Source organism: Aulostomus chinensis, chromosome 11 (genome assembly GCF_037954235.1).
Source record: "Aulostomus chinensis isolate RoL2024-O1b breed Wild chromosome 11, RoL_Achi_v1.0, whole genome shotgun sequence".
NCBI classification, from domain to species: Eukaryota; Metazoa; Chordata; class Actinopteri; order Syngnathiformes; family Aulostomidae; genus Aulostomus; species Aulostomus chinensis.
This window is the reverse complement of record NC_141330.1, coordinates 7133792-7159877: the sequence shown is the minus strand read 5'-3', so window position 1 is coordinate 7159877 and position 26086 is coordinate 7133792. Positions and strand designations below refer to the sequence as shown.

Here is a 26086-nt window from a genome sequence, read left to right as displayed (position 1 = left end):
GCTTTATTTCTTTTGCTTCATTTTAAATGTTGCACATGGTGACGTGCACTAATAATAATGTCTATATATTGTGACAGTAAATAAATGTCCAGTAACATCTGGAAGGGTTCATTGAATCTTTCTACGCACAAATATTTCAGCTCAACACTTTTGTCTCACGAAAACTCCCTGAAATGAGACAGCTCACTCTCCTTCCCAGAACTTGGCCCCATCAGTCATGTGTTTCTTCCCCGAAAATGAGAAGTTTCACAAATTCAAAACAAGGATGTTGCCGCCGCCGCCGCTGCTGCTGCTGCCGCTGCTGCCGCTGCTGCTTGGTTAACAGACATATGTCCTCCAAACTGAGCTGCTTTGAGCTACGCTGTTTCATCTGCCACTATCAGGGCTGATGAGAGTCTCTTGTTTTTTTGGGTCTGCTGCAGCTGCTGTGGTGAGTGGCAAGCCTCTCTGATGGCTCTCCTTTATCTTCACATCAAGCGATTTGCTGTTCCATCATTTTGATACTCGTGCCAGAGTGAAAAAGGAAACTTCACTAAACTTGTTTCTCAAATCATCCAACTTGAACTTAATATTTAAAAATACTTGCTTGTTAGATTTTTCTTTTTGGCCATTCTGTTCAGCGCTCTCATCATTTATCGTCCTTTGTAGTTAATTGTCTCATAATGCGATAGAGGCCCTTGAAATCTTTCCATTTCAGTTGTTCCTTCAAATTAATATTGCTTGTAAGTTAAACATTAAATGCTTTGCTGTATTTTTAACACAGTTATTGAATTTAACAGAATTCTGGCTGGTTTGTCCCTTGGAAAGTTCTCAAAACGGTATCTCTGTGGCAGCATGATAGGGAAAACTTGTTGAGTTCTAACCATCTTTTAAAAAGAGGATGTGAAAATGATTATTGTCCTTCTTTTTTATGCTTTTGGAGTTTAGCAACTGCTGGCATAAAGGTCGCACTGCCTGATATCCGAGGCACCAGTACGTGTTAATTCATTTCCAAAGACAATTAACTAAATGTTAAATCTGACTTTTAAATACCTTATTTTAACTATTTAGTATCAGAAATAAGAGCAAAAAAGGGGAAATAGTGGTAAATGGCATTCCGTGTCAAGGATATTGCTAAATCTTGAAAGTGGGCGTTTTGTGACCTCCCACAGCAACGGGACAGGAAACATATGGTGGCTTTAGCAAAAAAAATCACTATGTTTCTGTACAGATAGTGACACGACTCCCTGAGACAGCGCAAATCATCCAGAAAACATATTTGCATCAGCACATCATAGCTGACGGATTGGTCAAAACATTGAAAGATGCCAGTTCTTTTTAATACTGTCCTTTTTTTTTTAAGCATATCGAATTTTGTGTGTTGACAAAATACACTCCAAATTTAATAGCATCTTTTCTCTCTTTGCACCCTCGCCTACCACCCCCCACCCCCCCCCCCCCCCCCCCGCCGCCGCCGCGCTTTTGTCAGACCCACAGGCAATTACCTGTTAGAAGTAATCAGAAATTCTAAAAAGGAAAGCAGAGGAAATGGAGGCCTTTATGCACACGGCTGATAAGAAATTCCATTTCTCTCACATCTCTTTAACACAGACTTTACCCAATAGTAGCGTATTGTGGACTAAGGGCAGCAATCTTACTGCGAGTTTAAGTGATAGCGACAAATTATAAAGTAATGCCTCCTCCTCCAGTGGCTTTGTTTACGATTGGATGCAAAGTTCCAGCCCAGGGGAGGTGTTGCTCCTGACTACAAATACAGAGACAACAATACAAAGACAATAGAATTACTGGAAAATAACAAATGTTCATTTTGCCTCTGAGCATATAAGACCTGTGTTGAAATAAACATTCAAGTGTCCTGTATGTTTTCACTCGATGAAAAATGGACTCAGTTCAGTTTCCCATCAGTGCAGTGAGTAACTGGTGTTACAAGACCAAACCACAGGAAGTTTCTCAATGTTGGGGCACTGGCGTGAGTGTGTGTCTGTGTGCAGGTTGTGTGAGACTACATGGAATTTTCCTCTGGTGGATACACTTATTAGTTACCTGCTTTACTGTCAAATAAAACACAAGACGTTTGCTGTTTGTTGAATTAATTATTAGGTCAGAATTAGCCTTGCTTCAATTATCCATCAGTCCATCCATCTGTCACTTTATGTATTTTTCAATGTATAAATAAGTAAAATATATACATTTATAGTTTCATATCTGATGAAAGCTCTGTTTCCACATTTAATATCATACGTCTATATCACAGCCAGTGACATCACTTTCCCTCCTTATTTTTGTTTTAGTTGCCAAGGCAAAATTTTTGTTGATGAAGTTTCTGTCGGTGAACTATTTTAGCACAATTCCACACGTATACCTGATTGGTCAAATACCCTCCATACAGAAGGTCTTCGCATGCTGATGGTGTTTTTGTGTTCTGGCAGCTGGAATTCATTGAATTTTTAAGTTTGTGTTTGTGGACTGGTGATTAATTGAATAACTCCGTGCTCAGACTTAATTTTAGCTTCTTACCACCTGTGCTGATAATTTGCTGGTACAAGGGGGTTTTTGAATAAAAGAAGGAGGTTGTTGTCTTAATAACATAAGTGTTATATGCTGCAGAATTGCGCTCACCCGCTATTTTTGTTTGTTCTTATAAGCCCCCCCCCCCCCCCCATCTTCTACTCATTAAACATGACCAATCAGCTGTGGAGCACACGCTCAACAAAGCTGGTTTCCCTCTAACTACTGGCAATTATAATTTCCCTGTCAGTTTATAGGAATATTATCTAATTAAATGGATTCAAATAGAAATACGATGTGTGCAGGTACATACAACACATAGAGGAAGGATTAAAATGTCATATTCTCTGAATAAAATTGTCCTCCCAGGCTGTGAGGATGTGGATTTTGTCTCTGCATGAGTGCTATGCGTTATATCAGTGTGCCCTGCAAACACTGACTGCACTGCAGATTGGTTGCTGCTAGAGTTTTGTCAAGCACCAAATGCATTCTCTAGCTGTCTGTTTATATTGAAATATAATGCAGTATGGAGATCACATCCTTGCTCACATCTGCCTTCCATACTGAACACTTGAAACACCACACTGATGATGTCTTCTCAAACGATATCGCTCCCTGTTCCTCCCTGCCGCCACACAGTCAGTCGCTCACAAGGAATGGCAACTCAAATATTGTTTTGATGGAGCACGACAATTTGCAGTAAAATAATCATGTTTTTCATTTTGGCTGCCTAACAGTTCTTGTCGTCATGATATCCACATTGATGTCACTGATTGTCATGCTGGTGGCGTTTGTGAATGGAGCAAAAGCTGGTAAGTGTTGTTGTCAGAGTGAAATAACAAATCTGAATGGGATTTGATTGTTATTGGACCTTTCCTATCTTGAAACCACCCTTTTATAACCCTAATCATGTGTACAATATCATGAATGCCCTCCCCCATGCTTAATCTATGCCTTAAATTAATTCTCTGTTGTCAGAAGATGACAAACTGCCATGTGCGAAGGTCCAGACGGCCAGCTCAGTGGTGCCTCTGGGGTCACCTGTCAATGCCACTTGTGTCATTAGAGACCACTGCCCTCTGGTCTCTGGACAAGCGGGACGCATAATGTGGCGCGTTGGTGACGGCTTTGTTCCCAGCAGCTTCATTACCTCTGACAGCGTCCGAATTTCTGAGGTGGTGATACCAAGATTCAATCACACCAGGGCCTTCCTCACCTGCTGCGTCCAGACCTCTCCCATGCAAATAGTGGGAGGAGTGGAAATCCGAGCTGGATGTGAGAAACATTCAAATTAATCTAATTATGTTGTCTGTGTCATAAGTCTCGTCAGGGAAAATCCAAAACACAATACAGTGGGAACTTGTCAATTAAGTGTCTGAGCTGTAGCGTAAAACAAAATGGGAGATAATGAGTATTTTAATGAACTTGTACAGAAAAAACAGAACTCACATATGACAGAAGATCATTCGAAAGGAAGTTGTATTCTTATGAAACTGTTTAGTTGATGATCTTTTGCCAGAGAAACAGCACAATAAGGTTGTACTCCAGAAGTATGATAAAAGTTCGGTAAAAACGGCATAAATTGTACATAAATCATCTATTCTAAAACTAGTACCCATAATCTCAACAACAATTGACCACTTTTGCAGGAAAAAGTGGGTTTCAACCCTTGGAAAAGCGCATAGTAATGAGGCTCTGGTCTTTAATTATTAAGCCTATGATATAATAAATATCAAAATGGCTTCCATGACAAAGACCTGTCAGGGAATAAAATTCACAGAAAGGACTGGAAGAGGGAGGTGGTAGTATCTTCCACAACAACCTTTTATTCTTCATCTATAGATCCACCCCCGGTACCACAAAACCTCAGCTGTCAGACAAATCTCAGCAATCCCAACACCCTGACCTGTAACTGGGACCCCGGGCAGCAGGAGACCTACCTTCCCACACAGTACACCCTCCACACAGAGATACGGTAATATTCTTGCTGAGATTATCTACACTGGTTGTCGGAAAGCATTCATCATTCCGTTGTAGGGAATTTTCATCGTGTTCTACAACTCTGTCTCACTTTACGATTTCCTAATATCAGGGATTTAGACAAGAACTACAATTATGAGCTGCCCCCGGGACTCCACAGATATACCATTCCTCGCTCGGATTTTTTCCTGTTCATAGACATGGAAATATATGTGAAAGCTGTGAACGAACTTGGAGAAGCAACTTCAGCGCCTTTGAACCTGGAACCTGTCAGTGCAGGTAATACTCCTTTAAAAGACACTAAGTTTTATTGACATATACGAGCGTCTTTGCAGATTTAGGTCATGATTACCAAACATACATGAGCATATTGGTATGTATTACCACCCAGCAGCACGTAAAATGATAAAAATCAAGTCCAGCAACATTAAAGCAATGAGCACTTGAAGGCACTAACACAACCATGTAGTATTCTGAAATTTGCCAATGGCAGTATTTTTATGCTAAGCATGTTTTGGTCTCAGCAACATCTATGATTTTTAAAATAACCAAAGGTTATGTAATCAGTAGTAACACACCATACTGTGCATGTGTTTTTCCTTTTCTGGATTCTTTTGGTATATCTTCAGTTTTACTTATTTATGTTTTAGCATATTTATTCTAAAAAAAAAAAAAAAAAAAAAAAAAGGGTATTGTCTTTCCTGTAGCGAACTTTATTTTCTCAAGTTGATCTCCTAAGGTAACCACCAGATATGTTGTTTCGGCAAGCAGCAGGCAAAAATGAGATTATGACCACAGGAACATAAGAAATCGGATGACGTCAATGACGTGCAGGAATGTTTGTGTAAGGACACGGGTTGTGGACGGGTCCCACAAACCAGATTTTGTCAGATATTGCAACAACACAACCTAAACAAAAATGCTTTCTAAATCAAAAAGTGGCTTTTTATCAAATTTAAAGGCATGAACTTCCTTGGGAACTAAACCCAGCTTCTTCTTGTTGTGTTTCAGCTAAGTTTGACCCACCAACAATTCTGAGCCTTCAAGCAGTGTATAAAAGGTATGACTGCCTAAAGCTAAGTTGGGACTTATCCCAGGGGCAGACTTGGATGGATCACCTCAACCTGATCCTTAATGTCAGGCTCAAGACAGCAGAGGGCAGTCAGTGGAGGGAAGAACTTGTAAGTATGACTCATCATCAATCTGTATAACAGATATAACCTGTCTGCATGTGCTGATCGTTGAGTTTATGAGTTATGTGTTATCTGTGTCATGACAGATCTTAGTTAGGCCAGGAAAACCTGTGCACCAGTGTCGTCTTCTTCATGGAACCCAGTATTTGGCACAGATCAGAGTCAGGTACCAACAAAGTCCTTGGAGTGAATGGAGCACCAGCCAGTCTGGAGTCACCTTGGAAAGTGGTGGGGGCTCAGATCAATTCAGAGTGACACAATCAGTCTCTCTAACATTTTCCAATCTATCGCCTTTTCTTCCATTTGCTACTCTTTTCAATATATGCTAATGTCATGTTCTACATCTCCCACTGCTTTTGCTCTATAGAACGGGCTGAATTGATGTATTGAGTTTTGCCGCACACTCCAGCGGTGAAGCCATAGACCTGTCTTGTAGAGAAAAGTTTTACTTTCTAAAGAGTGCTGGCTTTTGACGAGCTGTGAAGTTGACAGTCATCTCTTTCTTTGCAGCTCCCACCGGACACCTAGCCTCGTGGATGAGGATATCAGGGGATCACAAACATTTCAACATACACTTGTTTTGGAAGGTACACACACACACACACATCGGCGCACGCTGCTTGACACCTGTCACAGATAGTTTTCTTACTTTCTGATGTATCTCTGGTTGAGTGTGTGAGGTCTGCCTTTAAAAAGATTCACCGTTTTTTTTTTTTTTCTCTTTTAGCCATCCAAACAATTCCGCCCCAATGGCCAAAATGTCTCATATGTTGTCTCACTGCAAAAAGCGCCGAGTGAAAAGGGACTGGTGTGTGTTACAACGGGGAAATACTGCACTTTCCAGCTCCCTCCGAGGATAAAGAAAGTGTATCTGAGTGCTGTGAATGCAGCTGGGATTTCCACCCCAACTGAAGTTCCTATTTACCAACTTAAAGGTATAGCTGACATCTTCAAACATGCTTGAATTTGCTTAGAAATCAGCTCCAAATGACCCACAAAGTACATAAAGCGTTTTTTTTTTTTTGTGTGTGTGTAGCTCATATGGTAGTATCAGACGTCTCAGTCGCTCCTCGTGATGACACATCACTGCTGGTCCAGTGGAAAACCCTGGTTTCACCCGGTCTCACTGGGTATGTGGTGGAATGGAGACCACTGTTAAAAAGCGACCTCTCCCTCATCCACTTTGAAACTGCAAACAGAGACCTTTCAAGTCTCATCATAAGAGGTATGTTTTCATTGCATCGCAGGATTCAAGGTCTTTCTTATTTTCCTTTCCTAATCTGCTGTTCATCCAACACCATGAGAATTCAATCTCATGCAAGGCCCTTTTTCTTGTGCACGACCTGCCTGAACACACTGTTAGGAGCTTACGGGCAGTGATACACTTCAACCTCTTCACTCTCATCAACAGGCAGCTTTGAGCCGTACAAGCCCTATGGGATCTCCGTGTATCCGAGGTTTAAGGACGGGATAGGCCTTCCTCAGACTGTTAATGCCTACTCTAGACAAAAGGGTAAGTAACCACAGATGCAAGGAGGATCACACAAAGAGCAGACAGAGGTGTGAGAGTCTGGCTGCACCAACTTTGAAGAAGTGAGAAAAGAGTTTACCATGGCTTGAGGAAAAAAAGAACTGTTTTTGTGCAAGTTATGAGAGGCAGCTGGTGTGATAATGATGCCCTCTTGTGGATGGAAAATGAATAATCTTTTTTTTTTTTTTTTTTTACTCAATAAACCAACTGTGATTGTCGTCCGTCCTCATGATATTTCTTTGTAAAGCTCCATCGATGGTTCCAAAGATAAGAATTAAAAAGACCTGGCTGTCTCACATTGAGCTTAACTGGGATGAAGTGCCTTTAGATCAACGCAACGGAATTATTCAAAACTACAAGGTCTTTTACTGGAATGAGAGGGGACCCATTAATGGTAGGCACATGGCATGATTTTGCTGTATTATATTATATTATAAGACATATTTGAATACTCTTTATAATGATATGTAACTGTTATTTCAGTGGTGAATGCAGACCTGAAGGAGAGAAGGGTGGTCCTGAAAAACCTCAACTCTCAGTCTCTGTACGAAGCTTTCCTGATGGTGAGCACATCCTCTGGGAGCCAAAATGGGTCAACAATTCATTTCAACATCGAGTCCTTTGGTACGTAGTGATTCCAGTAGCTGTCACGTATGCAAAGGGCCTGCAGCGTGCATTCTCACATCAGATGTTTCATTCACCAGCATCCATTTTTCCCTCTTAGATGCAGTTGCTGTTGTGATGATTGTAACTGCATCTGGAGTTGCACTCTCATTGTTGATCATCATTCTCGTCATGACTTGTTTCACCAACGACAAATGGTAAGATCATAGCTTCGCTGCCTTAAATTGTTAAGCTTCCATGTCATTTATTCTCAACAGATGTTGGTTTGGGTTTGTTTTTTTGTCTTTTGTAGGCTGAAGGTGCATCTTTGGCCAGTTGTTCCAGATCCAGCACACAGCAGCATCAAAAGATGGACCTCAGACTCAACGCAGGTGAAGAAATTTCACATTGTTTCACACTATTTGTAACTCCTTGTACTTGACATCTATCCTGTAATATTCAATGCATGGCTGATTACCAGTCAAACACAAACACAATCAATGTAAGGAGTTGCTTGAGACCAATACTCTTCTCATGCTAGCTAGTTAAATATAAACCTACAGCTAGGGGGCGATATGCCTGAGTAATGTCGGTATCCTTGCTGAACTGGAGGCAACACACCAACGAGATTTACTAGGAAAAAAAATAAAACTACTGCTTCGATGACATTTTTTTTTTTTTTCAGGATATACAATCTCCTCGGGACATTGAGGAGCCAAATCCAATATATCTGTCCCACCTCAGCTTCCTGGACCTACCTACAAAACTAAGTAAAGAAGACGATGATCCTTGGTTGAAAAACACAGAGGACACCAGTGACCTTGGAGAGTCAATTTGTGGGTCTCCATTGATCCCTGGCTACTCTGGTTCCAACAGTGATTCTGTTCCATACGCAACTGTAGTCTTCTCTGTTCCATTCTCAAACCCCCCACCCACCAAAGAGCCTCATGTCTACCTGCGCTCAGAGTCCACACAGCCTCTCTTGGAGTCAGAGGAATCCTTCACGCCAAAGTGCTACCAGAATGTGACATCTGATTGGATGCCGACTGAGCAGTGCTTCTTTGGACCGAGCCACGATAGTGGGCTTGAAGAGGGGACAGATTCTGTTATTCACTGGGATGAATTTCCGTTTCTTCGAGCATTAGCGATGAATACATCTCAGAATGACTGACCGATCGTATGAGGAGCCACTGTACAGAATGCTAATGTAGATTGGAGAGTAATGAGCCTCTTGTGGTTATCTGGTGTATCACATCTCTGACTTCCTGTTCTATTCAATGCTAAAACTTTTATTTTTACTCTGATATTTGACTATCGTGATGTCCAACACTGTGTGTTTGGTGTTGTTGTTGTTGTTGTTGTTGTTGTTGTTGTTGTTGTTGGGGGAAAAAATTACTTTGTCTTTCTGAATAAAATGAAATATTTGAAGGCGGACATTCTTATTGTGAGTTGTATCAAATATGTTCCCTAAGAATAAGCCATGGTGACACCAGCTTTTTAAATAATTAAAAAAAATCAAGACAGTTTTCCTGGTGGCTGAACATTCGCTAAGCATTTGTCGTTAAAAATTGAAGGATAGTAGCCATAATGAAAAGGTAGTAATCAAACCTGGAAGAAAAGTATGTACAATGTTAAAAAAATGTATTCTAATGTCAAATCCTCAAGATAGCTAGCTCTTCTTCTTCTTCTTCCTCTTCTTCTTTGCAGTTAATGTGAAATGAATTTTGTGAAATGTAAATAAAGTGTTTTTTAAAAATCTAAAATGTTCTTCGTCTTCTTTTCACTAAATGGAAGCCAGGAAAGGTGAAAACTGCTTATAAAAGTTGCAAGCTCTGCTTCTAACAATAAAGTTCTGGCAGGCTGTGTGCTAAGGTGTGTTTTGCTGCCTTCCACTATGCTTTCTACAGATACGGTACTTTTTAACTGCTCTCTGAGCAGGTAGAGTGACTTGCTCAGGACCAAAAATTGACTTCAGAAAATAAAAGAAAATCAAATCAAACCAAATCTCATAAATAACTGTTGTCTTAAACTTAAATATTTATTACATGAGAACACAGCATGAGTCATGGTTTCCAAGTGGTTTCCACATTCACGCAGCTGATGGATGTTGGATGCTGGATGTTTACCGTACCTTGAAAGTTCGCGAGCTACCGTCACTCAGTTGTCCTATCGACGTGTTCTGTGCTCGATTGTAAAGGTTCGATCGATGGGAATAACGTTCCATTTCTCAACCTCTTCTGTCTGAGCAAAATGGCGAACTTCTCTTAGGGGTCGTGTGTGACTAGCTTACACATTTTCATCATCACTTCCAGGTTGTTTACGATACTATTTGATAGCAACGGCTATAACCATGTTCACAAACTTAGCTCTGCGGACGGTTCTCAAGTCCTTTCCCGGCGTTTTGCGAGAAAGCCGTGCTATGTGCTGCGCTGCATCGGTGAAGCCCTGGACGTGCAGCTCGGTAGTGTCGAGACTTGTAGTCGGCTGTGGTAAGAATGGGAGAAGATAAATCTCACTAGAATATTTTGAGATGTGTGTAATAAATGTCCATGTTCCTTATTTCTCTATATTAGCTTTAATCAGCGCTTGTCCTTAGCCGTTAGCAACACCTAGCAGTGCCACAAGCTAGCACACACAACAGTGAGGAGCTGATGACAGAGCCGCATTCACGTCATACAATTAAACACTTTTATTTAAGAGAACATATCTCTTGAAACCCTCTACCAATAACTGAATAGAAATAACCTAATCGATTATTTGTCCCATTAATGTTACATTAAAAGTGTAAACTTTCCTCTTCACTATATTTTTTTAAGTACATTACAAGTAAAAGTAACATAACAGCGTAAAAATATTGAATGAGAATAAATAATAAAGAAAGGAATATCTTGTGAAGCAATGCCATTACTGTCTTTTCCCCCAAATTTTTATTTGATATAATTTTGATTGTGAACCACTCGTGAAAAGAAGTTGATATAGATTTTATTATTTATAAAATGACAAGTCAGATTCTCAGTGTCCCACATATGCTTGAGAACAATATTTTTTCACTTTATTGTGATTATCAAATATATATGACTGCTACTTATCGTCCTCCATGAAAAACAACACAGTGAAATTTAATTTGACAGTCTTTGCTTGTTGTCTGCTATATTATTCTGACTTCTGCAGGGAAGCAGCAGCTAACAGACCCTTTTTTTCTGAATTTTCTCCCTCACAGTGAAGATTCTGTCTGGAATGTCTCACTTACTTTTCTGTATATCAGAAGTCATGCATTGCGTTTCCCACAAGTTGACTTGTGGTTGGTCTGAACAACATAACATTTGTTTCCCGTTCTGTGCATCTCTCTCACACTGACAACTGTGTTGTAAGCATCTGTATCTGATGTGCAAATTAGAAAAGCACACAGGTTCCACAGCCAATCCGACCTTGTTCAACTCTTCTTGTCCCCAACATTTGGCATGTAGGCCTATAAAGATCTCAAAATGTATCATTCCAAAAACAATCATACCATAGCCCTGTGTGTGTGTGTGTGTGTGTGTGTGTGTGTGTGTGTGTGTGAGTGTGATTGATTGATTCACCTGTTTTCCAGATATTACTGTTGACTCAACCTTGAACTTAAGTTAGCGATGGCTCCTTGTCTCTCAATTTCTATTTCTCTCTTGTCTCTCTAGGTTTCTATTATTTTGTCAACTATACTTTTATGAGCATCAATACATTGTTTTTCTCTGTTGCAGGAAGCTTTACAGCTCAACCACCGGTCAGACATTATGCTCGGGGTCCAAAGAAAAAGGTTGAAGGTTTGTCATCCAAAGCCCGACCGATACATTCATGAGCCGATGTTGATATGTCAGCGGTATCTGCCGATCTCGGGCCTACCACAGAAATATCATATCGGCACATTTGTTTTCAAATATGCTCCGATATCAAGAACCTTTTTAAAAAACATAAATTGCAGAACTTGTAACTTAGTCTTTAATGTGTTATTTTGATTTTAGCCTCTATTTTAATGGCCTGCCATGTATGACAATGTATAATATTTGTTATTATAAAGCTTTTTTTTTTTAAAAAAGAAATAAGCCCTCTGCCTTTATGTAGTCACATTGGTACAAAATCGGTGCATATTGAAGGCAGAGGGGGTCTATTTTCAGTCCAGTACATAATTTCAATATATCAGTTGTATATAATGTGAATGAGTGATTTATTTTTTTTTCCACCTGCTCAAAAAACACTGTCGGTCTCAAAAATCCCATGTGGATCGGGCCCTGTCCTCAACAGAAGGACTAATCACAGTATGTCAGCTGTGTGTGACAGTCTTTAAATTCTTACCTTGCCCCTACATTTCTTGTCCACCAGGCCATGTGAGTCAGACCAGTGGTCTTCTTCCCACCATGATGAAGATGGATTACGCAGCCTTACCTCTCGCTCAAACGTAAACTCTGTATTTTACATTAGATTTGATGAACCTGTATTTGTAAGCCTACTTCGCTCATCTGCTGATCAACTGATGTTTTGTTTTGTTTTTTTTAATAACAGAGCTGATGATGTTGTGAAAAGAATTCTTTCACTGGAGTTAGCTTACCATGTAAGTCCACAATGTCTTTTTATTCTACTCTGGTAATGTAGGTGGCAATAATTGTTTTATTCTTAAAAAGCATTTTAAAAGCTGAAATCATGATAAGATGAGTTTGATACATTATGTTCCTGTCCTCAGAAGGAAAAGGTACATCTGATACAGGAACAGTTGATTGCAAAAGTGCAACAGGATAAGAACGATCGCAGCTCAGTGGAAGTTAGGGGTGAGTTGCTTTTGCATTTGCGCTGATAGAAACCAGTAAAGCAGTATATCTGTCCACTGTATTGATACCTATGCTGTCCTTTCTCGCAGTGGCTATTTTGACTGTAAGAATCCGCAACATTCGAGAGCATTTGCTTAAACATCACAAGGTGAGTGAAGAAGTAGAATCAGCATCACTTGCTCTCCTCACTGCTAAACAAAGTGGCTTTTTTTCTGTTGACAAGTGTCCTAGAAATGACATAACATGATAGAGCAGCTGACATCATTAGAACCTTCTATGTTCGAATACATCTCGCAACATGTCCTCCCTGATTATAGGCCGGGTTTTACAGGATATCCTGTGTAGTTCCCCTGCGTTAAATAAGAACATGCATAGCAAGGCCATGGTTGGAGATTTACACATGACAATGAACAATGTTGAACTATTTTGAAATCTGCTCAATAAGTGACACTATAACTAATTTAATGCTAGTATTTGGTGGCTTAATCCCTGTATTTTTAGTGTTTTAACTGACCGCCACATTCTTAGATGATGTGTTTATTTGCAGGATAAAGCTAATAAGAGACTGATGCTCATGGCCATCGACCGAAGGAAGAAGCTTTTGAAAAGGCTCAGACGGGTTCGCTACGAAGCCTTTGAGAGGGTGTGTGAGCAGCTGGGCATCACCTACACTTTGCCTCCAGAGTACCACAGAAAGGCCTCTCGCCGCTGGCTGGCGAAGAAGGCCTTTGCGAAAAAGGTATTAAACGGATAACGTAAAGGTGCACTAAGCCTTATTGCATGGTTTCAGCACGATTATCATTTTTGTCTCAAATCGTAGGCGTCTCCCATCGATCCGCTAGCTACTTGCCCCTGAATACACTATGAAAAAGTCTGGTCTCTGGAGACAACACAGGGCTCACAAACGGCAAACAAACACTGAGAGCACAGGATGTACACAAACATAACAAAGCATGTTCCAGCCAATCACTGGCAACATGCTTGGGGATGGGGGGGGGGGGGGGGGGGTTCGTGGATGTGCCTACGTTGGGGAATCAGCAGAGTTGATTGAGTAGCATAGTAGCTATGACACTCGTAAGCCATTTTTCAATGTAATTGTTTGTTATTCCTAGCTTACTGTATAGGTCCTAGTTAGCATTAGCATTCTCCAGGAAGGATAAATTCTGCAAGAGGTGTCTCTTTCACACTAGGTCATACAATAATTTTCAATATATCATAATCTAACAGAATGATTTTAAATATATCATCTGTAACTCATAACCTAATATCGTAGAGATATTTTATAAAGACTTTGAATATGAATTTACCCACCAAACAGTTGGATTTTGCTCACTCATCTTAGCGAGGTTAGCGCAGCACAGGTCACCGTTCCATGTCATCGCGCGTTCATGACATTTACAGGAACACGGGAGAGGGGCGAGCTTACTCTGTTTTTGTTTGGTATTCGCAACGAACGTAATCAAAAGTGACATCAGGCAACAACGCTTAGTGCACCTTTTATTCTTAGTAAATTTACATGTTTACACGTAACGATTTGTTTGCTCATCGGATGAAAGCTTGTCAAGTTTCTGTTGAAGTTTGAAGGAAGACGGGTGTGAGAATATTGCAGCCGTGTGCTGGGCCAGACAGAATATCACCGCATCCGCAATGCTCAACACATACCCACACTGCTATCGCTCATGAAGTGATATCAAGTCTCTGAAACTCAATGGTTCTTAGATGCCATCCAGCAAAAACAGACAGTTCACTCAAGTCGCACACCAGTTAGTGTTGACCTTCTTGAAAGATTTAGAAACGGAGGCCAGAGCTCAAGTTCAAAAAAATGTTCGACAAAGTGTCAAATTCTTTATGCCCCTCAATAATTGAAACATTTTTGACCAGTCTGACCCTATGAACCATCTGTGACCACTTTTGTTTTTTAAAGTCTGGCACCCTGCAAAGATATAAGTATAAAAGATTATTTTCATAACATTTCTCACCTGAACTGAATAAATGGACCATGGTCAGTTGAGCTGTCTTGGCAACAGTAACTGGGCCGAACAACATAGACTCACCACCTTTATTCTTGCGTGCATCAATATTGACGATGACATCAGAGCAGTTTCAGGCGGTGTCATTATGACAACCAGCTAGAATGAGGGGGCTCTATATGTGACACAAGATGAAACTAAGAGGGAGTAGAGTTGAGCTTGTTTTGGTTTTGGGGTGGAAAAAACAGTTGAACCATGTTTGTGGTTTTATTTGTCACTTCTCTTGATGCTTGCATGGTCAATGTTTCTCTTCTCAGGTCTTCCAGGAAGTGCAGAAACTAAAAGCAGAGCAGAGGCTGAAAAAGAAGAAAGAAAGCTTGGCCACCACTGAAACCCAAAATCCCAAGACAGAAGCAGCTGAGAACCAATAGATCGGAAATACAGACAACATACTCCTGATTATAAATGCTTCTCCAGAACAATACGTTATATTCTTGAAATGTTGTTATGGATACATTCTTCATGATTAGTCCTTCATGTGTTACAGTCATAGAATTTCCCTTTGTTTTCAGTTTCTACAGAATTATCAAAAAATGTCAGATTTAAATGGAAATAAACAGATGTGTAAAGTTAATGCGTGTTGGTATCTGCCATGCTGCATCAGTTACATGTGATTTATAGATTAATAATAACTGTTAGTGCATGCTAAAAAAAAGTGCTCAATGAACTCCATGGTTTCTCAACAGTTAGTATTAGTCAATATACTTAATCATCTTCCATTTTCCATGATGTAAATGAGCTGATTACATCAACTACAGAGATGTAATCAAACCTGCATGCTTCCTTGTAGAAGCGTCAAATCAAGATTAAAAAAAAAAGATTAAAAATTTGATGTATCTTATGATTTTAGTTAAAACGAAAGGTTCTCCAGCCACATTTGATTTTGTGTGGGTTCATATCTTGAACTAGATCACCTCATAAACTGCAGTTGTGAGATAGCATGAAGGCTGATTTCAACAAGTTGTACAACGAAAAGGAAGTGATGCATTTGTGGTTTTTACTGAAATGTGGTGTGAGAAAATGCATGAGCCCTCTGAATTATTCTTATCTTTTCTAAAATGGGACAAGTATTTAACAACTTTTCATGAGGCAGTCTAGCTGTTCGACACGATCGCCTCAAAGCAGAACAGCAACTGCAATTAAATGTCTTGAGTTTGTCAGTGAAATATCGCAGGTCTTTTGCTTCTCACAGGAGAAGTTTCTCACACACACCAACATTTCAACGTTCACACTCATCACAGCTTCCTGTTTGATCACCTTTTCACTGCTCAGGATGGGTTCAGTCTGACGATCTCTTCTCGTAAGTAGCATCTTTCATTTCCTCTCACAGCATTTTAATTCATATACTATTAATTCAGATTTGCTGATTTTGCTCATAGTTAGCCAATCATTCACATTTTGCATTTTAAAAGTTGCAAATTCACAGTTAACTCTGATTGATACAATGTATTACAAAACCCCGTGTTTTATTTATTTGAGCAAAAACCTGCGCAATCGAAACCTTTCTTTTTCTAGTGCACATCCTGAAGAATCATTGATTTATACTTTAGAACTGAAGACATTTGCTGGTCTCTTTCAATATTTAATACTATACTTTGCCAGTATCATGAGCTTGTCCTGCCATGTTGACAATATGGAGAGGACAAAACAGTCCATAAGAGAGAAATGCACAAATATGCGATCTATTCAAATCTTTTTTAATCACAAAACGACATGTTTCCGAGCCACGTCAGTAGACCGGAAACCGAACTGATTGCATTGAGAAACTGCACAAAAATTGTATTACTCATAAACATGAACCACTTCAAAGCTTTCAGAACAAGACGTCAAGTCAGCGTATTTAGCAGTAAACAGGCAAAGCCATGAAATGAATGTTGATATCGCAGAAGAATTTGCACTGGAGCGGTGATCAAGTAGAAGAGGATCTCTATTTAAAGGGTTATTCCATGAAGACTGTTGAAATATCTAGTCTCGTCTTCCAAACATTGCAACATAAAAATTGTGTTTTTTCCAACTACATCACTTTTCTCTGTTTCGCTGATCCTATTTGATATCTTCTCCATCTACAAAAGAAGAACCAGTGATCAAAATGTCAAACCCGGTGGTAACCCATCAACCAAGCGCAGGCGGCTATGGGACAAACGTTCAAACAGGAGAGTGGAGCACAGGCCTCTGCTCCTGCTGCAGTGACCTGTTAATTTGTGAGTACAATTCCAAATATGTCACTGTCTATTAAACCTCTCTTGTACCATCAAGCTATAGTTTTCCCCAGGTATAAACACAGTTTTCATCCTCAATCTGTGAAATGTCTTTGCAGGTGCTCTTGGCTGTGTCTGTCCAGCTGCTCTAGGCTGCTACACGGTAACTAAGTATGGAGAACACTGCTGTTTGGCATGTTTGCCGGGAGGCATAACCGCCATGAGGACTCACATGAGGCTGACTTACGGTATTCAGGTATGTTATTAAATGGATTCAGGTCTCTTATTGGTGGAATGACTTGATTTCCATAACCTGGCTCTTGTGAAAAACTGAGATTTCAACATAGGAAATGTTGGGTGTTTACTGTTATTGAGAAACTTGAACTGCTGAACATTTCCTGCTAGAAAAAGTTAACAAGCTCCACGTTGTGCTTTTGTCGCAATACTTTCAACACAGGGGACAATTTGCAACGATGCCCTGATGACCTGCTGTTGCGGACTCTGTGAATTATGCAGGATGGCTCGAGAAATTCGCATCCGGAATGGAGAAATTTCACTGTAACAGCAAAAAACAGGGATTGCATACCACGATGTGAATTCATGCTATTAATTATGATCATTGTATTTTGATTATTCCTGTTGTGGGCTCAGCTTTTATAGAGAAACAACAATCAGTTAAAAATGGGTAAGGAAACTGCAATGTTCATTGCACATGGCGACTCACATAATTTAATTTAAGCATGAATTGTTGGTACATTGTCAATAAAAAAAAAACAGCCTTGCTTATGTGTGCGTAATTTACTTTTTGTATGAAATTATATACAAATTTAGGATGTGATAAATGATTAAATGGAATGTGTATGTTTGTTTGTTTTTAAATTGTAATCCAAAAAGTTGAAATACATCAATTTATGGTGGTGGCCAGTCTTTAGCGACAAAGTTGGCAAAATATACCAGATGTGTCAAAAGAGTAATTCATCACTCCATACATCAAGATAAATCAAGCATTTATTTTACCCGTCTCTTAACAAATTAACTGTCTTTTGGAGTAAAATGTAATGGACCTCCGTTTGTTTTACATATTGGCATTCTAAGACACATCCTGAATTAATTTACAAGGAATTGTGTGGCTTTCAGACGTGATATGTGCTTTTACAAAGCTATTTAGCAGAAATATGTTCTAGATCGCTTTGCATTTCACTGTAGAGCTTCGACCAACATCAAATCGAAAATAAAAGCTTAAAAAAGAAGATGTTTTATGTCTTTTCTTAACATTGGCAGTATGGATACTACTTTCCATTTCTTACAGAGAAGCCTATTCTTTAAATCTAAATCTGTCATGTCATTGACTAAGTAATCTTTTTGTTGATCAGGGCGATTTCACCACTTATGCCACGAATGACTGTCGGTTTAGTTTAATGAAGTAAACCATAAATATTTGAGGAAATTCATTTCAAGTAACGTAGTCGGTGAATTCTAATCATGTTAACCCTCTCGTTTCCTGTTTTGTTCTGACGCAATGAGCTCTGATTGGCTAATCACTTCGTGGCCAGGCAACCAGAAGAGGCTTTACCTCACAGACCCGAAACATCCAGACAACCTTTTAATCAAGCTAGTCAGGAGGCTAGCTACAACCGCTAGCCCTCTGTTTTTCTAAAACGGTTAAAGAATACAGACATCGTCATGTCTTCAAGGACTCTTCCCCTGCTCTTCATCAATCTCGGGGGAGAAATGCTGTACATCCTGGACCAGCGGCTTCGAGCTCAGAATATCCCTGCTGACAAAGCTAAGAAAGGTAGCTAGCTGCCTAGCTTAGCAACACGACAACATAACACCAATGCCGCCTTGTGATGTTGACTATGGGATTGCATGACCGATTGTTTTTAATTAATACAAATATTTGCTTAAATATTAACTCTGTCGGTTTGCAATGACTGAGACACTGTGAGACAGGTAAGCCAGTGCAAAATGAACCAACAAATCTATTTTCCTGTAAAAGATGCCACGAGTGCACATAGTCTATCCCAACAAGCTTAGTATTAGCATGATATTATAAGTCTTGAGATTTGAGATGTCATCAACACAAGCTGATTGAGAGAACACACTTTCACTCATTTATCTGCTTTCAATTCATAAAGTCTCCACTGTAGCTGGCTGGATAGAGGATGACAGAAGGAGAGGTATTATTACAGAGCTTCTACTGCAGTCGTGCGATGGTGTAGAGTAGCTCTCTGCTCTGCTTTGGTCTCTAGACCAAACCAGCCTGCTGGATTGGGTGGAAAACTTCACGAATAAACAACTGAGTCTAACAAATGCTGTCCTCTGGTTGGCTGTGTTCACAGGTGAATTATGTACTATGAGTTACTCAGATGCTTTGCTCCTGCTCACAGACTCCACAATCAGAGCCTAAGCTGTTCAGGTTCTCTTAAAAGAAAAGAGACATTCAAAACAAAAAATACACGTGATGACCGATAAGAGCTAAATTTAGGCCTGAACTGATTCAGCATTCAGCACCGAAGATAACATTTGACCTTACTTTGTGGGGCAGGGGTCTTTCTGCATACCTCTGGATCATCATCTAGGGTCACCACAGTGATAGTCTTTACCTCTGCTGTAGGAGCTTTGTTGCATTTTTCACAGATCCTTGTTGACAGAACTTTGCCTTGCTTATGGTTAAGTAGTGCTATAGCTAATGCAACTCAACACTGAGAAGATAGTGTTGTAAAACATCAGGGCTAGGGATGCACAAAATTAGATTTTTTTTGTTTTTTTGTTTTGCAGATATGTGTCATGCAGATATTTTAGAACTGATTTTGGCTGACGGCCGATTTTCACCGATCTCGATATTATCTGTAGAAAAAGTTTGTTTGAAAATGAACATTGCATATGTACGCTGCAAAATGCATGTAAACATTGGGGTTTAGAAAAGGAACATTTTCATTTATTTCCAAAACCTCTGGAAAAGCCTGTCAATCATATTAACCATAGAGCTTCTTCAAGGCACAGTTTTGCTCCTGAGACCATTACTGATGTAATTAAAATGATCAATGTCTGCCAATACCATTGATGCGCAGATATTTTTGTGCATCCCTATTCTGATCTGATAAAATGCTTGTAATATGTTTGGGGAAAAGGTTGGGGTTTTTTTTGGCATTAAGTTTTGACTCCTGACACTCCCACTGGTAACTATGATCATTTTTAGTCAACTTGAGCTATAACTGACCTAGCATTTATTTCCTACTCATCAACTGCTACATGGTAGGATACATGGCTGATTGCTCGCCACGCTGCTGCTTCAGTGGAAATGGTTTTGCCTGCAGATATGTAGATGCTAATCTGCCGACTTTTCAGTCAAAATTTAGATAAAGTACTCATATGTATCCTTGACTAACCCTCTCTGGAATTCTCACCCTTTGTTTTACTAGTTATGAATGACATCATCACCACCATGTTCAATAAAAAGTTCCTGGAGGAACTGTTCAAGCCACAGGAACTTTACTCCAAGAAGGCCCTGAGGACTGTGTTCGACAGGCTGGCCCATGCCTCCATAATGAGACTCAATCAAGCGAGCATGGACAAGGTGCAGTGATGATGCGTGCAGATGTGGCCTTGTGGTTTTATACTGTTTTTTAATTTACATGTTATGTTCTCATTTATTGTTCTGTTTTTTTGTTATCATTTATAAACTTCTTATCTTTGTCATCAGTGCAGTTTTTATGCATGTTTGTTCTACAACTTTTGAATGTAACCACACATGAAACGGGCTCATCCATCCATCCATTTTCTGCTGCTTATCCTGAGCAGCCTCCGGGTGAGAGGCAGGGTTCACCCTGGACAGGTCACCAGTCCATGGCAGGGCCAACACATAGAGACAGACAACCATTCACACTCACAGTCACACCTACGGTCAATTTAGAGTATCAATCAGCCTCGTCCCCTCTTGATGTCTTTGGGCTGTGGGAGGAAGCCGGAGTACCAGCGAGAACCCTCACAGGAACAGGGAGAACATGCAGACTCCACACAGAAAGATCCTGTGCCCGAGCCAGGGCTCGAACCAGGACCTTCTTGCTGTGAGGCGACAGTGCTAACCACTGCACCACCGTGCCGCCCTTGAAATGGACCCACACATCAATATTCAAGAATGCAATGCAACAATATTTCCGATCTATTCAAATACTCAATAACGAAGACTATGTGGCTCCCTCTGCTGTTTCATTGCACAACAACAATTTGTGATTCTCTTCACAGCTCTACGACTTGATGACGATGGCTTTCAAGTACCAGGTTCTTCTGTGTCCTCGGCCTAAGGACATCCTCCTGGTCTCCTTCAACCACATGGATGCCATCAAGGAGTTTGTAAAAGACACTGCCAGTATTCTGAGCCAGGTGGATGAGACGTATCACCAGCTAATAGAGGTAGGACTGCACTTGGTGGTGTTTCCAGCAACTTTGAAATTCTTTGTGACTGGAAGTGAACTTGGCTGAATGAAGAAGAAAGTAGAAGGAACGAAAGGGTCACATGTTTGTTTAACTATCATAAAGGGGAGAGATGAAGGATTTGACCAACATGTCTTACAGTGAAATTCTGTTGTACTCATCCTAGTCCCATGTTTTTCTTTACTTTGTAGATGTATACACCCTTATCGAGTGGTGAATTCCAGCTGATTAGACAGACTCTACTTATCTTCTTCCAAGACATGCACATCAGGGTAAGGAACCCTTCATTTGAAAGAGTTCCTTGTTGCAGGTTGTAATAATGGGGAACGTTTTTCTCCAAATACTAAATGTGGAGCATATTCTTTGTTTTTTTTTGTCCTTACAAGTCCCACTCTGTATGTTTTCATCTCTGTCAGGTGTCAATTTTCCTCAAGGACAAAGTACAGAACTCCAATGGCCGCTTTGTACTTCCCACTAGTGGTCCAGTGCCCTATGGAACACAAATCCCTGGCTTGATAAGGTACCGCAGCATGCAGCTTTGTCCTTCAGACCGATACACTCTTATACCTGAAGACTAGTGGAGCTTAATGAGACTGAGATTCATAGATAGGAAAAAGTACACTTGTTCTCTCTGATCTTTCATGTTTTCTTACTCTTCTTTCATATCGGCTGTTTGTTTATGCAACCCAGACACTGTAATCTTGACTTAAGTAGGCCTATGTGTGGCTAATTGCATTACAGAGGTTTGAACAAGCATTTGGATCCTTTTTTAGATATGTTGTATCTTCATCTTTTGAATTACTTGATGGTTGTCAACAGAATGAAACAGGAGCTCGCAGCTATCTGAACTTTAACATTGTCAAAGTAGTAAATAGATACTCTCCCCATGAGTAACAGAAATTGAAAAGACAAAATGACTTGTACAGGTAAAGTATTGATAGCTCCCATGTTCATAATACTTCATGTGGTTCTTATTTGCTAATTGCAGGATGTTTAGCTGTACTGGTGAGGAGTCGAGCAGGCTGCAGTTCAATAATGGAGGAAACTACACCACTGCGCTCCGAGAGGGATCTTTTGAGATTTTTGGGGACAGAGTCACCAAACTAGGCACAAACATGTAAGAACACTGCCTGACATTCTGAGCACAAAACATTGAGATGAACCTCACCTAGTGATATTAATGCCGTTACTGTAGGCTGAATTTTCAAGCATTCCAATGGTTTTGGGTTCAGCCAGGGATTCCTACGTTTCTCTCCTTTGTTTCCTGTCGTCCCTTTACTCTGAGTGTCTAATAAGGGTCTCAGCTGCTTCTATGACTTTCTAACTCTGTTCTAGATTGCAAGTAATGTCATGTGACATCAAGATTTGAATTACCTAAAGAGGTTTAAATGCCTGTCTATCATTCTCTAATGCTGACAAAGGCTATTGAATGTGTGATGCACGATGAAGAGACTGAACCCTCCAAGCTCATTAACCTTTGACTCTGTAGTAAGTAGGCTTGGAGCGGTGTGAAAGTTTTGTTGTTTTTTTTTTTAAACCAATTTTTTCCAGATCCTCCACACTGCTCCTTTAATTTGCCTTAGGTATGATAACAAATGCTCAGTGGCTCACAAAAAAAATTAAATTTATACACGAGATTGGATCAGTTAAAGCGTAAATAGACTCAGTCCTAGAAGTAAGTGAAAGTTTCAGCCCAACATCTACTGAAACATCCCAGAGGAACAATGCCAGCACCTTAGTCTGTGCTATTGTGAATGTTTGTCTTTTTTGACTTTCAGGTACAGCGTGAGCCGCCCAGTGGAAACCCATATGTCAGGAACATCTAAAAATTCAGCTCAGCACACTAAGGTGAAACGGTTTCACTGTTATCCCTGTAAACAAGAATCATTATATATTTGCTAGGACACACAATGACTTGAGCTCCATGCAAACAAGTAAAAGTAACTCGAGTCAACAAACTTTTGTGTCAACAGGTTAATGCGGCTCCCAACCCTCTTGCCAAAGAGGAGCTGAATCTCTTAGCCAAGTTAATGGGAGGTTTAGAAGTTCAGAAACCTGGGAACGCAGACAGCGGCTTCCGAGTCAACCTGTTTGCTACTGACGAGGAGGAAGAGTGGGTAGCTTTTCCCTGTGCGAGTAACATAAAACTTGTGTCACTTTATTCAAAACTAACATTACATTTCTTCCTCATCCCAGAGAGGCATTGATATCAAGACCAGATGAGCTCTCTTATGGGGTCATAAACATCCAAGCAACAAAAGTAAAGCATTTTTGTATCTGTTTTTGACTCAACCTGTTAGCCTCACTAGTTTTAGTCTGTCACCTTTTAATAAGAGACCCATGTGATTGTTTCTGCCCAAATGTTGCTTTTATCTATGAGGAGCTTCACCAGTCGAAGAGAATTTACAGAATGTGGAGCTCTTAGTGATGATATTTCATTACTGGTGGATAACTTTTGTCTTTCAGGACCAGCAGGCCAATGCCGAGCTGGCCAAGATCATGGGTGAGTTCACAGAGTCTAAAGATCAGTCTCCTAGTTCCAGCAGCAAAGGGGATTACCTTCTGGCTATGATGGACGACCTGTGACTTGGTCACCATGACCAAAAAGCCCAAGGAGTGCATTTTCAAGTCTGCTCTGCTGTGGCCCAGTCTACTGTCTATGGCACTCTCATGCAGCCGGGAAATCTTTGTCTTTGGGTGTGTTATGAATGCGGACGTAAGCAGAGAGGTTCAGTCGATGAAATGACCAACAGTAAACTGCTAATCTGCGTAGTTAACAGATGCGGAGCCACACTTTAAGATGTAATACACTATACTTGTGTGTGTGACAGTACAAAGCTTGAGGAACAGCACTGGGATACAGGCCTGTGTCAGTAAATCAAATATGTGTAACTGTTTATATCAAAACATCGGTTGATATAATAACAGGAAGTTGCATTTTTAAACATTTGGCTCATATTGCGCTGCTGTGTGACACGCCATTTCTGTTACATTTTGAACATAAAATTGCACTTTAAGATCATTTTCAGGGTTATCAAGACAATGTATTGAAGGTTAACCTTTTCTGAACATTTAATGAAATTATACTGTGGGAGAATCAGCAGAAAACCAAGTGCTCTTTCTAATGCAACTGACATTCACCAACATTTTTGTAACATTAATAATAAGTTTGTCAATTTTGCGTCTCACCGTTCTACCACAGTAATGAATGAGGAGCGACTTGTAAGTAAAGAAGACATTGTCTGTAGCATATGAAGTGTCTGAATGTTGAGTTAAATGACCAGAAAATGTGCTCATTCGATGAACTGAACAAAAGACATGAACTTGTATTATTTAGTAATGCAATACGAGCAATTGTGTAATATGTAAATATGTAAATTAAATATTTATGTCTTTTTTCCATATAAGGAAGTGCATATTTCTGCAATTATTTGATTGTTGAACGTGTAATGTAGAATTTGTAATGAATAGTTGCATAAAATATTAAAAAAAAACTGTTTGTTTCACAAATATTATTTTATAAACTGCTCTGACAACACTATTTTAAAAGGCTGTTGCAGTGTATGATATTTGACAGTAGGGGGAGCTGTCTAGTCTAGCTGAACATCTGTTGTGGTCCGTTCAGACTCCACTGCTCAGAGCATTTTGCAATGCATTCAAGGTTTGAGTTATTTTAAAGTATATCTACCTGGGGAGTATAGGAGTCATTGGAATGCAAATGACCCTATGTTGGATTTATTACTTCTTTATAAATGACAACATTTAACCACTAGTCTCATCCACAAATTGAGTCCCTCCCTTCACTGTGAATAAATGCACCGTGAGACTAACAATTGTTTTCTCTAGGCCTGCCTGAGATATTTGTGTGGGGTTTGCCTGCAGAAGAGTCAAGTGAGACTGTCATCATCTACATAGGCTGGCAAAACATGCTGAGACTTTTCTCTGAAGTGGGGTTCCAGTGAGGTCATCTCAGTAATCTTGGCAATGGAGAAGAGAAACGCATTGTGTCCTGAGGATACAACCTGCCAGAAAAACAAACAGAAACCAGAGCTCTTGCCAGTCAACTTTAAAAACCAGCATATTCGTAAAAAGCGATTTTCCATTCAGAATTGAATAACCCTTGTCTAATATTACAGAAATAATGTGCAACAGAAAAAAAAATCAAGTCAAACAAAATTTTCCTACCAGCCTCGAACACGTTTTTCACATAACCTCTGCATGTATTCAGTTTCCTCTTTAAAAAATGTGGGCAGGACACTAAAGCCATGGGCTGTCATGTGTTTCATGTGGCTTGGGGCTCATGCACTGCTGAGTCAAGACAGGAAGACTAATGCAACTCAAATAAGCCTCTGCCCTTTAGATTACACCCTGTGACTGTCACACCTGCCCACCCGTTTGACACTGGTAGCTGTGGTTGGAATTTAAGATTAATAATCAAGTCTAAATTGGGAATTTATGTGGGCATTCATAACCTGAGCTGCTGAGTACCAAACTTGACTTTTTTTTTTTTTTTAATTTTAGCAGAATTGATGAGTAAGGAAACCAAGCTTTCTCTCCACAGAGAGTACTGGTAGAGAAACTGTTGGTTTTTTTTTTAATTTTAAATATCTCAAGCATTTGTGAGGATGCAGTAGTGGGTTACAGTTTCGCTGAGCCATATGGTTAACCATACTGAAGTGAAATATGTGCCTCATGACTGATTATTGCACTGAAAACCAAATGTTAAAGGTCCCGTATTTTACCTTATCCTTCGCTACAGAAACAAGATTGAGTACATTGCTCCTCTTAAGAGATACAGAACTTCTTA

The 26086-nt window shown here is 40.0% G+C and overlaps 4 protein-coding genes across 7 annotated transcripts; all 4 read left to right on the top strand.

Moving 5' to 3' along the window:
• The first annotated feature begins 213 nt into the window (after positions 1 to 213).
• Positions 214 to 9555, top strand: csf3r (colony stimulating factor 3 receptor). 2 transcript variants are annotated; one of them, XM_086217119.1, is made up of 16 exons: positions 214 to 430; positions 3246 to 3320; positions 3490 to 3783; positions 4351 to 4483; positions 4601 to 4767; positions 5500 to 5669; positions 5768 to 5909; positions 6192 to 6268; positions 6409 to 6616; positions 6718 to 6906; positions 7093 to 7194; positions 7460 to 7606; positions 7696 to 7836; positions 7937 to 8033; positions 8129 to 8207; positions 8501 to 9555. In XM_086217119.1, exons 2-16 carry the CDS (start codon positions 3257 to 3259, stop codon positions 8984 to 8986), a joined length of 2496 nt encoding a protein of 831 aa, XP_086073245.1. In that variant the 5' UTR covers positions 214 to 430; positions 3246 to 3256; the 3' UTR covers positions 8987 to 9555. The 2 variants fall into 2 exon arrangements, with proteins under 2 accessions (XP_086073245.1, XP_086073244.1); XM_086217118.1 differs by having other exon boundaries at positions 3487 to 3783.
• Positions 9556 to 10037: 482 nt separating this feature from the next.
• mrps15 (mitochondrial ribosomal protein S15) lies at positions 10038 to 15218 on the top strand. The gene is made up of 8 exons (XM_086218020.1): positions 10038 to 10304; positions 11553 to 11615; positions 12172 to 12247; positions 12352 to 12400; positions 12530 to 12614; positions 12704 to 12762; positions 13162 to 13353; positions 14902 to 15218. Exons 1-8 carry the CDS (start codon positions 10166 to 10168, stop codon positions 15013 to 15015), a joined length of 777 nt encoding a protein of 258 aa, XP_086074146.1. The 5' UTR covers positions 10038 to 10165; the 3' UTR covers positions 15016 to 15218.
• A 480-nt stretch (positions 15219 to 15698) lies between these two features.
• LOC147253036 (cornifelin homolog) lies at positions 15699 to 18072 on the top strand. Of its 2 annotated transcripts, none has more exons than XM_086218023.1 (4): positions 15699 to 15944; positions 16720 to 16845; positions 16962 to 17098; positions 17300 to 18072. In XM_086218023.1, exons 2-4 carry the CDS (start codon positions 16734 to 16736, stop codon positions 17402 to 17404), a joined length of 354 nt encoding a protein of 117 aa, XP_086074149.1. In that variant the 5' UTR covers positions 15699 to 15944; positions 16720 to 16733; the 3' UTR covers positions 17405 to 18072. The 2 variants fall into 2 exon arrangements, with proteins under 2 accessions (XP_086074149.1, XP_086074148.1); XM_086218022.1 differs by having other exon boundaries at positions 16717 to 16845.
• Positions 18073 to 18382: 310 nt separating this feature from the next.
• oscp1b (organic solute carrier partner 1b) lies at positions 18383 to 24843 on the top strand. Of its 2 annotated transcripts, XM_086218018.1 has the most exons (11): positions 18383 to 18637; positions 18981 to 19022; positions 20268 to 20422; positions 21091 to 21258; positions 21471 to 21551; positions 21696 to 21799; positions 22268 to 22396; positions 23058 to 23127; positions 23253 to 23392; positions 23476 to 23539; positions 23746 to 24843. In XM_086218018.1, the coding sequence occupies exons 1-11, from the start codon at positions 18526 to 18528 to the stop codon at positions 23863 to 23865; spliced, it is 1185 nt and encodes a 394-aa protein (XP_086074144.1). In that variant the 5' UTR covers positions 18383 to 18525; the 3' UTR covers positions 23866 to 24843. The 2 variants fall into 2 exon arrangements, with proteins under 2 accessions (XP_086074144.1, XP_086074145.1); XM_086218019.1 differs by lacking the exon at positions 18981 to 19022 and having other exon boundaries at positions 18384 to 18637; positions 23746 to 24841.
• The last annotated feature ends 1243 nt before the right edge of the window (positions 24844 to 26086 follow it).

Excerpts from the sequence above, each read along its gene's own strand:
- csf3r (XM_086217118.1), top strand. The coding sequence starts at position 3,257 with ATGATATCCACATTGATGTCACTGATTGTCATGCTGGTGGCGTTTGTG. Across the intron at positions 4,768-5,499 it reads CCTGGAACCTGTCAGTGCAG|CTAAGTTTGACCCACCAACA; the intron begins GTAATACTCCTT and ends GTTGTGTTTCAG. Across the intron at positions 8,034-8,128 it reads TGTTTCACCAACGACAAATG|GCTGAAGGTGCATCTTTGGC; the intron begins GTAAGATCATAG and ends TGTCTTTTGTAG.
- mrps15 (XM_086218020.1), top strand. The coding sequence starts at position 10,166 with ATGTTCACAAACTTAGCTCTGCGGACGGTTCTCAAGTCCTTTCCCGGC. Across the intron at positions 12,248-12,351 it reads GCCTTACCTCTCGCTCAAAC|AGCTGATGATGTTGTGAAAA; the intron begins GTAAACTCTGTA and ends TTTTAATAACAG. Across the intron at positions 12,401-12,529 it reads CACTGGAGTTAGCTTACCAT|AAGGAAAAGGTACATCTGAT; the intron begins GTAAGTCCACAA and ends TCCTGTCCTCAG.
- LOC147253036 (XM_086218023.1), top strand. The coding sequence starts at position 16,734 with ATGTCAAACCCGGTGGTAACCCATCAACCAAGCGCAGGCGGCTATGGG. Across the intron at positions 16,846-16,961 it reads CTGCAGTGACCTGTTAATTT|GTGCTCTTGGCTGTGTCTGT; the intron begins GTGAGTACAATT and ends ATGTCTTTGCAG. Across the intron at positions 17,099-17,299 it reads GGCTGACTTACGGTATTCAG|GGGACAATTTGCAACGATGC; the intron begins GTATGTTATTAA and ends CTTTCAACACAG.
- oscp1b (XM_086218018.1), top strand. The coding sequence starts at position 18,526 with ATGTCTTCAAGGACTCTTCCCCTGCTCTTCATCAATCTCGGGGGAGAA. Across the intron at positions 21,259-21,470 it reads CGTATCACCAGCTAATAGAG|ATGTATACACCCTTATCGAG; the intron begins GTAGGACTGCAC and ends TTTACTTTGTAG. Across the intron at positions 23,540-23,745 it reads TAAACATCCAAGCAACAAAA|GACCAGCAGGCCAATGCCGA; the intron begins GTAAAGCATTTT and ends TTTGTCTTTCAG.